General features: G+C 42.3%; 1 protein-coding gene across 1 annotated transcript; it reads left to right on the top strand.

Moving 5' to 3' along the window:
* The first annotated feature begins 361 nt into the window (after positions 1–361).
* egln3 (egl-9 family hypoxia-inducible factor 3) lies at positions 362–10628 on the top strand. Its single transcript, XM_080413845.1, has 5 exons — positions 362–772; positions 8155–8274; positions 8884–9020; positions 9855–9928; positions 10104–10628. Exons 1-5 carry the CDS (start codon positions 368–370, stop codon positions 10136–10138), a joined length of 771 nt encoding a protein of 256 aa, XP_080269971.1. The 5' UTR covers positions 362–367; the 3' UTR covers positions 10139–10628.
* Positions 10629–13867: the final 3239 nt, after the last annotated feature.

Genomic DNA, 13867 nt, shown 5'->3' with positions numbered 1-13867 from the left:
CTTGAGAGAGCAGGTTAACTACAGCCTCAGTAGACTCTGTGTGAAGTGTGAACGAAACATGCGATAATAGAAGCAGAACAGAACACAGAACCGAGCCGAAAAGACATTCTAACTTGGGAGCTGCCTGCCCTGGACTGAAGAGGGCCAGTTTTTTACCACCATATCTCCGTGTAGCCTACTGTAAACATACAGTAGCCTTTAATACTCTCTTTTTTATTTTTATAAAACAAATAATAATTTTGTATATGTTTTTTTGTCTTTAATACAAAAAAAAACATTTTATTTTATTTTCTAATTTTTCTTTATTGTTTTATTTTATTTATATTTATACATTTATTTTTATTTTATTTTGTATATACACTCAAACATGCCGCTTATTGAGCACATGACCGACGCGGACCTGGAGCGTCTGGCGCTGGACCGGGTGGTGCCGGCCCTGCTGGAGCTGGGCTTCTTCTACCTGGACGACTTCCTGGGCGAGCCGGTGGGCAGCGTGGTGCTGGAGCAGGTGGAGCACATGCACCGCGCCGGGAGCCTGCAGGACGGGCGGCTGGTCGGGCGGCCGGAGAGCACGGGGTCCTCCTCCTCCCCCTCCGTGACCGTCCCGCAGCCCGGGGCCCCTGGGAGGAACGTGCGGGGGGATCAGATCGCCTGGGTCAACGGGGCAGAGAGGGGCTGCGAGGCGATCAACTATCTGCTGACCCTGATGGACAAGGTGATCTCCAAGTGCGGCGGTCGCCTGGGGGAATCCGTCATACGGGAGCGCTCCAAGGTAAGAGCCTCAATATCAGTTGTAGTAACTATAGTACATAGCCTAAGTACTGTACATCCATAGTTTAAGTGTAGTACAAGTTTGAGGTATAAGTTTGAGGTATTTTTTACTTTACTGGAGTTTAGTATTTATGATTTTCAGTACTTTAATTACTTCTACTCTAGTACATCTCAGACGCAAATATTATACTTTTACTCCATTACAATTATTTGAAAACTTTACTTAGGCCTACAAGATCTGCTATTTTCAAAAGATTTGGATACATTTTATTTGAAAAGTTGTGAAATGGAACATTCTGCATAAGGAGTACCTTCTACTTTTGGTACCTTTAGTACATTTTGATACCAATACTTTTGTACTTTGAATTCCGTACCTTTACTTGTAACAGAGTATATTTCTACATTGCAGTATTGGTACTTTTACTTAGTAAAAAGTAAAAAAGTACAAACATGAGAGTACTTTTTCCACCACTTCTCAATATAAACGCATTCTGGACGAGTGCTATGCAATACAACCCTGTGTCAATTTAAAGCTGTAATCCGTACATTGTATTGTGCTTATTGTAAGTGTATCACCCGGGATCGGATTTGAAACCAGGCCTTCCCGCGTGGGAAACCACATTTCTACCGCTGAAACAAGAAGAAATCCCCGCTTGGCCAGGGCCCAGGGGAGACTTTGGGTTTATGAGGGACAGCCAGGCAGTGCTCATTGACCAGTAGGCTATAGTGTCCTACCTGACACCAGGGCAGGGGGGTCTTCTACATTTCTCAATGGAAGAGTAGGAGACCACCTACAAAACAACCGCTGCAGAAGTGTTGCTGTAGCCTAGTTATTAACTCAGGCTTCCATGCAGATTATTTATTAATTAAAATATTGCCGGATTGCAGCTTTAACTTAACAGGAGTTTACAGCACAGTTGAGAAAGCATAGTTTACAGCATAGTTAAGAAAGAAGCTCAAGTAAACGTATCCATCCATCCATCCATCCAATACATGTTACAGATGAAATGATCTAACGGCAGGCAATGCAATCCTCTTTGTCAGAGTGGAGACTGCATGGTGGGAGTCAGCAGGGAGATGTAGTCTCACCTGGTGGCCAGTCTCAGGAAACTAGCATAGAAATAGAATCAGGTGTAATTGCAAATGCAGTGTGGGTTGTTGTTACTGTGCTGCTCAACATACAAAGGGTTTATTTGTCACTCACTCATACGTGTAAAAAGCAGTGGAATGTTGGTGTGACATGGTTCGCAAGACAATGAACATCACATCTAGCTTTAATAAAGTTAAGTGTGTGTGTGTGTGTGTGTGTGTGTGTGTGTGTGTGTGTGTGTGTGTGTGTGTGTGTGTGTGTGTGTGTGTGTGTGTGTGTGTGTGTGTGTGTGTGTGTCTATGTACATATCTGTCTGTATTAAGATAGACAGATGGTTATTCATCCCACAAGGAAAATGAAGGTATCATAGCAGTAAGTACACACATGCACACTCACAACAAGCATACAGTATGTATACCTGAGCTTGGCCTGTGTGTGCCTGTGTGTGCGTGTGCGTGTGCGTGTGTGTGTGTGTGTGCGTGTGTGCGTGTGTGACTGCGTGTGTTTAGTGGGAGTACATGCATTGAGCAACCACGCATGCGGCACACATACAGTAGGCTACAGCACCAGAGTCACGTAGCTCCTCTCACATGCAAACAACAACAACTCCGCATCTGGCTGCATCATTAATCAAACCGCAGAAGAATACAGAATGAAAAAAGTCCTGAGCTGTTCATGTGTCACCTGCAGCCTTCCTCGTGGCCTTGTGCATGCTACGACACTTCAAATACGCTTCCTGCCATGGTTGTTGTGGAAGTGGAACAACAAGTATCCTGGTTCCAGAACGAGTAACAGGCTTTTTGCCAACTGCCTCCACCATGATTAAAGTGCCAGTGTATTTTCAGTACGCGTTGCCACAGTAAAATACTCAGTGTTAGGGTAGTTAAACTCTGACAATGTAGAAATCTTAACGTTGATTTGTACACTGTCAGAGTTCCAAATGGATAAATTAACACTTTTCCCCCCCAACCCAGTAGTGAGAATTGTTTCTTCTACTGTACATCCTTGTCTGAAAAACGTACACTTTCTGCACTTACACAGGAGCATACACACAGAGAGAGAGACAGACAGACAGACAGACAGACAGACAGACAGACAGACAGACAGACAGACAGACAGACAGACAGACAGACAGACAGACAGACAGACAGACAGACAGACAGACAGACAGACAGACAGACAGACAGACAGACAGACAGACAGAGTTCAGCTCCGATCTGGGACTTCCTAATCCTCAGTGTTAATTTAAAGATGTATCTATTTTTACGCTTTTAATCTTAAATGAACACTGATAATTTCACTGTGCACACGCACCTCCCTTTAAACAAATCCACACTTCAGAAGGCTCTGTTTTTCTGCATTAAATGAAATTGTACATGAGAGACATGCACACATGCACGCATGCAAGCAGACACCACATGCCACACACAATGCCTTCATTATATCCATTACTTTAACCTCTCTAAGCTCTTCTCTCAACTCTGTCTTAAGTTCACATCTTAAGACATCTCACAAAATGTCTCAACATATTTGTCTGAAGACATCTGGAGTTATAGGTGATGACTGGGTATGATAACATCCAGTAACCCCCAGACCCCCAACTGAGCCTTAATCCAGACACCAACCATGGCTTCAACAACTGCTAATCTTTAAGAATAATGTTGATAAACCTCATGTGCATTGTGCACATGCATGCACACACGCATGCGCACGTACACACACACACACACACACACACACACACACACACACACACACACACACACACACACACACACACACACACACACACACACACACACACACACACACACACACACACGTGTGCGTCTGTGTAGTCTTGGCTCTGTAGAAAGTTAAGCAATATAAATGTTGCAATATAATGTAGAGTTAAGGTGTGGCTGATCTGTAACACTAGACCGAACGTCCATAGTCAATGTTTGTAATCCTTGTCAGATTTCAACAATGTACCTCTTATTATTTTTATTCTGAAATCAGACATCAATACTGTGACTTGAAGTGAATTATTTGCTTTTACATTGTTGAAAGATTCAATTAATATAAGTATACTTTTGATAAATCAATTGATATCGATATTCAATATTGCCATTTAATATTGAAATATGTGAAATCAAACCCCACAATGGCAGTTTTGTCTGGGAGCAAACCTCTGGGTTTTTGGTTTCAAGACCAGTATTCGGTCTCGCTGCTTACAAGGTGTTCGAGTGCACGTCGGCACGTAGACATTCACACCTTTATTCTTTATCTGTAGTTATCAATCCATTTGCTCTCAGTCACTCTCTCTCTCTCTCTCTCTGTCTTTGTCTTTGTGCGTACGTGTGTCTTATTCAAGCAGGTCAACTGGGTTGGAATAGCTACACACACAAGCTGATGTTGAAATGGCCAGAAACCAAACAAGACACATTAACCACATGAACCCTACCCTAGCGTCCCTATTCTGGTGCGAACATTCTGTGAAAATAGCTCACAACGTGTCGTAATGCAAGTATAATTTTCTATTGTCAGCAAAGATATGTGAGTGTAGGGTACCTAGTATAGAGCCTTGGGGGAGCAAACTAACTATAGGCTTTAAAATACAGTCAACCTGCTTATAAGTCTGCTTTGTATTATTGCAAAACATGGGATAAAAGCCCCCTGAACAATGCCCTCTTCCTCTGCAAAGTGCAACATAATATATATTAAATGAACTAAAAACACAATATAATATAGGGGAGAGGCTGAGTGCAGGCAGGCAGATATACAGACAGACAGACAGACAGACAGACAGACAGACAGACAGACAGACAGACAGCAGCCTCACGCGCCTCACGTAGTTCTGTCATTAAGCCTTCAGCAATCTGGCTCTCAGCCAAGAAGCCTGGACTTCCCCTCTTCCTTTCTCTTTCTCTTCCTCTCTCTCTCCCTGTTAATAATAATGCTAATAATAATAATAATAATAATCATCATATACTTGATGTAATTAAGTAAAAAACAAAAATAAAAAAAACAAAATATAAATACAAATTGTTAGAATAATACTGGTAAGAACGCAGGTATGATTAAACCTCTTGAAGGCAAATATGGTCACATCTTTTTAGCAGCAATGGGGGATTTGCCAAAAAGGGGGGAGGATAATTTAGAAGTTGATGTTTTATTTTGTTCATTAGTTGTTCTTGTATTGTTTTCAGTTCCCCCCCCCTCCTTGTTCTCCTGTTGTCCTGTCTCTGTAATCAATTCAATTCAATTCTAATCCATGTGCTTGCGCGTGCGTGTGTGAAATTAAGGACATGTACAGTGCGGACGTGCCGGGGTGCGGGGCGTTGTAAGCGGACACTAACATGCTAACGCTGCTTCCCTCTGCGCGCGGGAGGAGGTGGTGGAGGAGAAGGCACAGCCCCAGTCAGTCAGCTGTGTGTGTGTGTGTGTGTGTGTGTGTGTGTGTGTGTGTGTGTGTGTGTGTGTGTGTGTGTGTGTGTGTGTGTGTGTGTGTGTGTGTGTGTGTGTGTGTGTGTGTGTGTGTGTGTGTGTGTGTGTGTGTGTGTGTGTGTGTGTGTGTGTGTGTGTGTGTGTGTGTGTGTGTGTGTGTTAACTGAGGGAGAGTCCATCCAGACTTATCAGCTCCCTCCACTGAGAGGCTTGGCTTGCCCTCCAATTCTGACGTCAGTTCCACACTTTACACAGCTACGTGCAGCTGTGCTGTTCCTTACATACACACACACACACACACACTGCCTCAAAGAGGGGACTTCACAGTGAAAGCGCGAATGGAATGTTTACATTGCGCGCGGTGCATGTGTAAGTGTATCCAATCCAATCCACTTTATTTATAGAGCACATTTAAAACAACAGTGTTGAACCAAAGTGCTGTACACTCAGTAACAAAAAAAATACTAAAATATACAAGAGAAAAACAATACACAATAAACAGGACAACATATACTGTAGTGTAGACACTACACTCACATTTAAAAAGGCAAAACAAAGACTCAAAAGAATTATGCGTTGTTTATTTAGACTAGACCAATTCATTTAGGGTAATTTATTTAATTTAATCTGTTGTTGCAACTATAAGTTCAGGACTGACTTGCGTCTTACAAAATAAAAGTGTGTGTGTGAGAGGACTACATGTTGACAATGTTACAATGGAGGATTTGTGCGAGCTACGTGTTCATGCGAGCAGAAATACATTGGAGGAAATTGCCGGTGCACCTGCCTTGTTGACGTGACAAAAACAAAAGCTCTTCTTCCCCAACCAAAGTGGGGGAAACAACCAAGTCATTTATATAGGGTTTAATTAAACAGAACAATGTGTGCCAGAATAACGGCCCAACGTTCCCGCCTTGAACAGGCTGTGTAAAAGGGTCTTCTGTTTTGTTCCGAGTGCACAAGTCTAATGAGACTCACATTTTAATTATCAGCTTTCATTTCCTTCCAGACAGACACTCATTGTTTTTAAGTGGAAGGAAACAGTTTGACTGTCTGTTGACTTTAACACAATATCCTATGTGTGTGTGTGTGTGTGTGTGTGTGTGTGTGTGTGTGTGTGTGTGTGTGTGTGTGTGTGTGTGTGTGTGTGTGTGTGTGTGTGTGTGTGTGTGTGTGTGTGTGTGTGTGTGTGTGTGTGTGTGTGTGTGTGTGTGTGTGTGTGTACGTGTATGAGTCAGCTGGTGATTTCTAGGCTGCGGTCTTTTGCAATGAACTATACTTTACTATACATTCCTTTTTTTCATGTTTTTCAACAAATGTTTCAGATGCTCTAATGCGTAGCGGCCCGAACTGAAAAGATCTTGATTAAAAACACAATTGCCCGTCAGTAATCACGCAACACACCAAACACATTTTAAAATGTTGAACCTTCAACAGTTAGAACTCAGATGCTATGAAATGACATACTGAGCATACCGAACACAACGGCATTCAGACGGTGGCTTGAAATGCTAAATACATTTCCCTTGAAATGCATCGCCATAAAATGTGAGCGAACCTCCGAAAATGTGAGCGATAGAGTTACAAATCAGTCCTTCTTGCAGCCAAACACACCCCCGGCTTACACAGTAAAATCCTCAGTGTTCATTTATCCATTTGTAACTCAGAAGAGTGTGCACTCTCTGAGAGTTAAATGAACACTCAGCATTTTGCAGTGTAGCGCTGTGTTCTGGCGTCCTGGGGTCTTACGGAGGCTCATTAAGAGTCTTTGAAGGCCAGTGTGGTGTTCTTATCACTAGATTGCCACCGTTTGGCTCCTCGGGCTTCCGTCTAACTCTGACTGAGGGCACGTAGGCACAACCAAAGCCAGGGTGAGCACAAAACACGCACGTACGCATATACACACACAGAGTACGTGGCTCCCGCATACTCATGTATGCGTGCATACTTGTACGTACACAATGGTGATCGGACGCATGTGCTCTAGGCCATTAGCCCGACCAGGGTGAAAAACACATACACAAGCATACAAAGAATTGTATGGTTGTGAGAATGTGTGTGTGTGCACATATTGAATGCGTTCACACTATGGGAGCACACAAACATGCACATTCACAGTTATGCGTGCACAATTGCACACACAAACTATGTAGATGTACGTGTAAATGCGCACACACACACACACACACACACACACAGGAAGTTGCTGTAATCACCCATGTGTGTTTTGTCACGTCTAGTTGGGTATCAAGGCTATTTCGTGATTTACCAGAAATAGCCTCCAACTTCTAACGCACACACACAAACACAATTCTGACTTCTGTTTCATTACATAGTATTGTGTTTCGTAGAGCCACTTAAGCCACCAAAAGCATAAGCGTACAAAGGTCACCTACACAAAGTCACAAGTTCTCTATTCCTAGGGACACGTCTACTCTTAGGGGCTGAGTGTCTATTCTGCACTGAGTTGCGTTTTTATCTGGTCATTCAGAGTTCAAAAATGGCATTTGGATGAGCTTTTTAGAAGAGTGCCTTGCGTTTTCAGATGGGAAAAACGGACGGGATTGTCCGTCCCAAACATATGAAACATACCTGAACAACTTGTTGAAATGTGCTATACAAATAAACTTGCGACACACAATTTAGATCAGCTTGTAGATCTGCTATTTTTGCAGAATGTTTGCCTATAATTTATGACATGACCAGAATGGGGATGCCAGGGATTATGTTGTAAAAACAAATGGATTCAGTTTTAGTTTTCATTTAAAGCTTAATCCATCTTCAGTATTGTATGGTACCGCTTTATGACTGGGTGCTTTTGGGGAGTTTCCGATAATTAATTGTTCTAAATGTTGTTTTGTTTCCAGGCAATGGTGGCGTGTTACCCGGGAAATGGAGCGGGGTACGTTAAACACGTTGACAACCCAAACTCTGATGGTCGATGTGTCACCTGCATTTACTACCTCAACAAAAACTGGAACGCCAAGGTAGGCCGAGTGTGTGTGTGTGTGTACTATATTTGTAAGGACCAAATGTCCCCACAAGCATAGTAGAACTTGAGAAATAGACGTTGTAAGGACCATTTTCCTGTACTAACAAGATAAATGGTTGTTTTATGGCTATGGTTGGTTGGGGAGATAGGATTACAATTAGGAAAAGATTCAGGTTGGGGTTTTGATTTAGGATTAGACATTTAGAAGTTAGGTTTAGGGATTAAAGATAGAGTTACGCCTGATTTACACTTAGTTACATTTAAATGTTGACATCCTCACAAGTATAGTAATACAAACTATAGTTGTAACTGTGACCCCCAGGGGTCATCCAGGTACAGTATGTTGAACTGTGAGGTTGCAACTAAGTCTGCATGACAGGACTATTGTACATGTAGAAATGTAAGGGTCTACCAGAGTTCAGTGACTTCATAAGTTTACATGAACGCCTCTCAATTCAAGAATCAAGAATAAAGAGGGTGCAAGGAGCGAAATATTGGTTTGACGTGGTCCACAAGACAATATGGATATAATAATGATCATCATCATAATAATAATAATAATACAGTACTAACAAATAAACTCACTGTGTCTGTTTTCCATCAGGTGCATGGAGGGGTTCTGAGGATCTTTCCAGATGGAAAATCGTACGTTGCAGATATCGAGCCACTGTTTGACAGACTACTGTTCTTCTGGTCCGACCGCAGGAACCCACATGAGGTCCAGCCCTCATACGCCACTAGGTAACCAACTAACCAGTTACAGAGCTAAACCAACCAACCACCACTAGTTACAGAGCTAAACCAACCAACCAACACTAGTTACAGAGATAAACCAACCAACCAACACTAGTTACAGAGATAAACCAACCAACCAACACTAGTTACATAGATAAACCAACCACTACAGAGTTACAGAGATAAACCAACCACTAGTTACAAGAGATTTGACACCAGGTACCCAAGCACTAGAACCGCTGTTAGTGATGTAATTATCCATTTCATACCTCATAACAGCATAAATTAGTTATTGTAAACCACCAATTCCTGATTACAGTTGTTGTCTCACATGGTGCAAAACCCCACTAAACCACTTGAAACCTACAGTATATACTTTGTTGACCGGGGTCCCCCAGGGGTCTGTCCCTTGGCCGGCTCCTTTTATCAGATCTACAAGCTCACAACATGTCACAACTGACATGTTTAAAAGAAAGGAGGCCGCACAGCTCTTGTATATCCCCCACGGCCAGCACCTCTTCAATATTGGTGTGCGCTCCTTCTCCTGTCTTTGCCTGACAACTCACATAACATGACACATTGTGAGCTTGAAGCTCTAAATGAATGAATAGAACATTATTTTAATCACTCTGTATTGTAGAGTATGTTAATACAATATAAGTAGTTCATGTGCAATGGTTGGAGGTGGTATGACACCTGCTGGTTGACAAGTAGTACTGCCTCAAGATTCGAATCTCGGGTATAAGACAAAAAACGTACGGATTGCAGCTTGAAGACTGATGACAGACCTGTGTGTTTGTGTGTGTGTTAGGACTCATGCTGTGTTGTTGTGTGTGTCAGGTATGCTATCACTGTCTGGTATTTTGACTCTGAAGAGAGAGCAGAAGCTAAGCGACGCTTCAGAGACCTCACAGGTAAGACAGGTGCGCACACGCACACACACACATTTTAACAACACTTAGGCAGCCTTTTTGACACACACACACACACACACACACACACACACACACACACACACACACACACACACACACACACACACACACACACACACACACAGTTCCTTACCTTCTGTAACTTGTGTTTCAGCGTCCACCCAGCAGCAAGGGACTAGCTCCACGTGATGGAGAGAAGCAGCGCCCTCCCGTGTCTGAACCTGAAAACTACAGAAAGACAACGTGACCTGATCTGTACACGACTCGACACCGACAGCAGCGATTGCTTCCCTCTCGCTTCCCTGAATCGGCCGCCGCACTTAGTCGTCGTCATAGCAACGGGTGACTCTGCTGCTGTGACTCTACCTGCAAAAAAAAAGGAAGAAGAGAAAAAAAAGAGTCACTCACTCCTCTTTCACGAAACACTGATCTGAATTCTCCAGCTCTGAAGAGTTATGAGTTCACCTTAACTGGCTGAAATGAGGCCCAAAAGAAGTGTGTCAGGGCCTTTTTTTCTGTCTTCCCAGAACATAGCTATGCACTTTCTATATGAGGTTATAGAAGGTCATCTTACTTCAAATGGGGAGCCCCTAAATTAGGCCCTTTACTCCCGGTTTGCCATGAGACCCGTGGTTTGAGAAACCAGGTTTGAATCCAGATCTGTTCTGTTTACATGTCTCTCCTCCCCTGCATCTGTATTCTGAGAAAATAGCCGATCGGCTATTTTCAGCGAGGATATTTAAGGTAGGCCTAAAACTGAAAATACATTTTTATAGAGCCCTGAGGGACTCCGCTCAACAACGTATGGGGTTTAAGTGATTTTTAACGAAGCTGCAAAGTGACGCCCGACGCTCGTCGCTGCGTGACGGGCATGTCATGCGCTGCAAATTAAAGTTGAGCTGGCCTCAACTTTTTCCAGTGCTCCAATGACACGGTGAAACATCAAACAAATCATATGTTTCTCCATTTGCACTCCCCAATTCCTGCTCCTTTCTGTCAATAGAACAGATCCGTTAACCACTGTTAATACTTGAGCCCTATTCTATACTTCGTCATACAGCGCTGTTGTGCGAAAGTAGCCGGTCTACAAGCTCACAACGCGTCGTGATGCGTCGTGAGTTTGTACACCGCCTATTTGAGCTATTTTTGAAAACTGTTGCCTAACTTGCCTATAATGACGTGCCAAAATTAGTTGGAAGTGGCTAACCAGTACCCTCTGCTATTTTAAACACTTCGTCTTTACGCAGTGTCACTTGAGCAACATTTTAACGGCTTCTCGGGAGCAATGTAGCTGACCACAACAGAGGAGAAAAACAAAAAGAAATATTAGTATTGTAATATCTGTGTGTGTGAGTGTATGATAACTTAAGAGATTCACCTTTGTTTTTGTGTATATGTGTGACAGACATGCTTATCAAACGTGTTGCAATCATTCACATTTGTAACACTGTGCCACTGCAGTGATTTGTACGGATTTGTTGTTCACCATCTGTCTCAGCTCTTTACAGGTAAAAGGCTTACCTGTAAATCACCGATATTCTGATCGCCGCAAGAGATAGGTGCATTACAAAAGTATTCGCTACTAAACTGTGCAGTGTATCACCCCGTAGGGTGATACATCAAACTATAGTGTGATGTTGTGCTGGGGATCGGCTGTTTTAAAGTGAGGTTGAATGAATTTCAGTTTTCAGCCCCCGTAAATACACTTTCACAAGTAGCCTACAAATTAAAATAGTTCATTAACGACTTAAACCCTATATACTTTGTTGACCATGGGGTACCCCAGGGGTCTATACCTGGTCGTCTCATTTGTTGCCCATCTACCATTCACAGCTTGTAGATCAGCAATTTTTACTGAATGTTTGCCTTTTTGGGGGAGGGGGTGGGGGTGTCAAGCCTTTATTCAATAGCGTCAGTAGAGACAGCCAGGAAACAGGCAGGAGAGAATGGGGGGCGGGGGGGGGGGGGGACATGCGGCAAAGGGATGGGAGCCTGGGATTCGACTCGAACCTGCAGGCCGCCTGCGGCAAGGACTGAACCTTGATATGGTATATGCACTCCACCGGGTGAGCCCCTGGGGTGCCCTGTGGTCGAGTATGACCAACACATTGTCCCGAAGGGGCTTCACCGAGAGCAAAGGACAAACAACGAAGAGACACCTCTCATATTAAGAAGCTAAGAGTACACCGTTCATAATACTGAAATATTGAACTTAAGACTATTGTTAGAAGGCCCATGGTGAGTGAAAGCATCTCACATGCCAGCTGCCCTACAAAAAAAACAATCATCAGTAATCTCCTGAGCACTGTAGTAACACATAGAAGGATGTACAGTAACTATTGTTAATGTAACATTCATCAAACACAGAACGTACCGTAGTTACTGTTGTTGGCCTTTGGAGGGCAGCAAAGTTTGAGAGTTTGCGATAACGTGGGCCCGTGCTGAGAGCTTGAAGCACACCCCGTCCTACACTTGGAAAAGACAAGGACGAGGACAATATGGATTCTACTGAGGCAGCAGATTTGACTGAGGAGCTGCGAGGCGTCTGTCAGAGAGTGTGAGAGATGAGGAGATGAATTATTGATGTTCACTTCAAAAGACACTTCAGATATGTTATTGAGACCTTAGTGTCTGGGCCCCAAAAGATCTCCCTCCCTCACTCTCTCTCTCCACAGTAAAGAAAAAGAAAGAAGTGTTAACTGAGAGTACAAATGTAATCAAGTGGACCGTTGTGAGCTTGTAGATGTGTTATTTTTTGTATTTTATTTTCTATCATATCACAGAATCAACGTAAAAACAATTATACTAGCTGATCTGCATCAGCGTTGTGAGCTTGTAGATCTGCTATTTTTTGTATTTTATTTTCTATCATATCACAGAATCAACGTAAAAACAATTATACTACAGTAGCTGATCTGCATCAGCGTTGTGAGCTTGTAGATCTGCTATTTTTGACAATTGATTACTTTATAATTGATTAGTTTGATTAACTGTTACACCCCTACATTAGACAGCAGAACTATTAACCATGCATTTAAATCCCAGCATCTGCATTTTGGGAAAAGCTTTCCCCACAATAACAGAAAACTACAGAGCCCTGCGGGACTCTGGTCAACCATGTGGGGTTTAAGTGGTTAAACACATCTCTGGAGTGTCTGTGTTAGTCAGCTGTGATGCTGGTCAGAACTGCTGATAATGATTACCATGATGATACTTGATCAATGATGATGATATTGATAATGTACTGTGTTATGTCATGAGGTTAACGCTTGTTTTGTTGTTTGCCTGGCAATGTTTGAACAATACATTTTGTGACAGTCCTTCCGTTTCTTATTTGTCCTGTTTGTCTTGTGCCGAAACAAATAAAAGACCAAGAATGGCTTACTGACCGATTTCATCATCATCATCATGTAAATCATGTAATAAAAAAAAACAGTCGATGCATTATCATATACAATAAGAATAAAAACATACCACTATTTAGATACATTATAGTTTATATTGAAGAATATAAAAATAACATTGTGATAAATATAAAAAAAAATATTATTAGTATTAATATTACCACTATATTGATTTGAGACCATCTCTTATTGAATGATACAGAATGTACAGCCAGCATATAAATGTCATGTCCCAATACATGTTTTCTTTTTTTCCTTTTTGTTAAGCACTTTCACAGTTTTGAAAGGTGATATAAATAACAATAATTAACTAGAAAAAGTGCTCCTCGGAGCACAGGTCTCCGCCAGGTCAGGTAGGTTATTGTGGGCCAACAATGTTCGGAATTTGCCAATCAGGATGGAATATGAAAAATCGGACAGAACCATCTTGATCACTTGACTATAGAGATAATGGGTACCGATTTGCATGATGATTGGACAACATTTGTAGGAGTAATACAACAAAGAAAAGTTT

This window comes from Gymnoscopelus braueri (genome assembly GCF_963280865.1).
Source record: "Gymnoscopelus braueri genome assembly, chromosome: 19".
Lineage (NCBI taxonomy): Eukaryota > Metazoa > Chordata > Actinopteri > Myctophiformes > Myctophidae > Gymnoscopelus > Gymnoscopelus braueri.
Note: the sequence above shows the minus strand (reverse complement) of the source record. Positions and strands in the feature narration are given on the sequence as shown.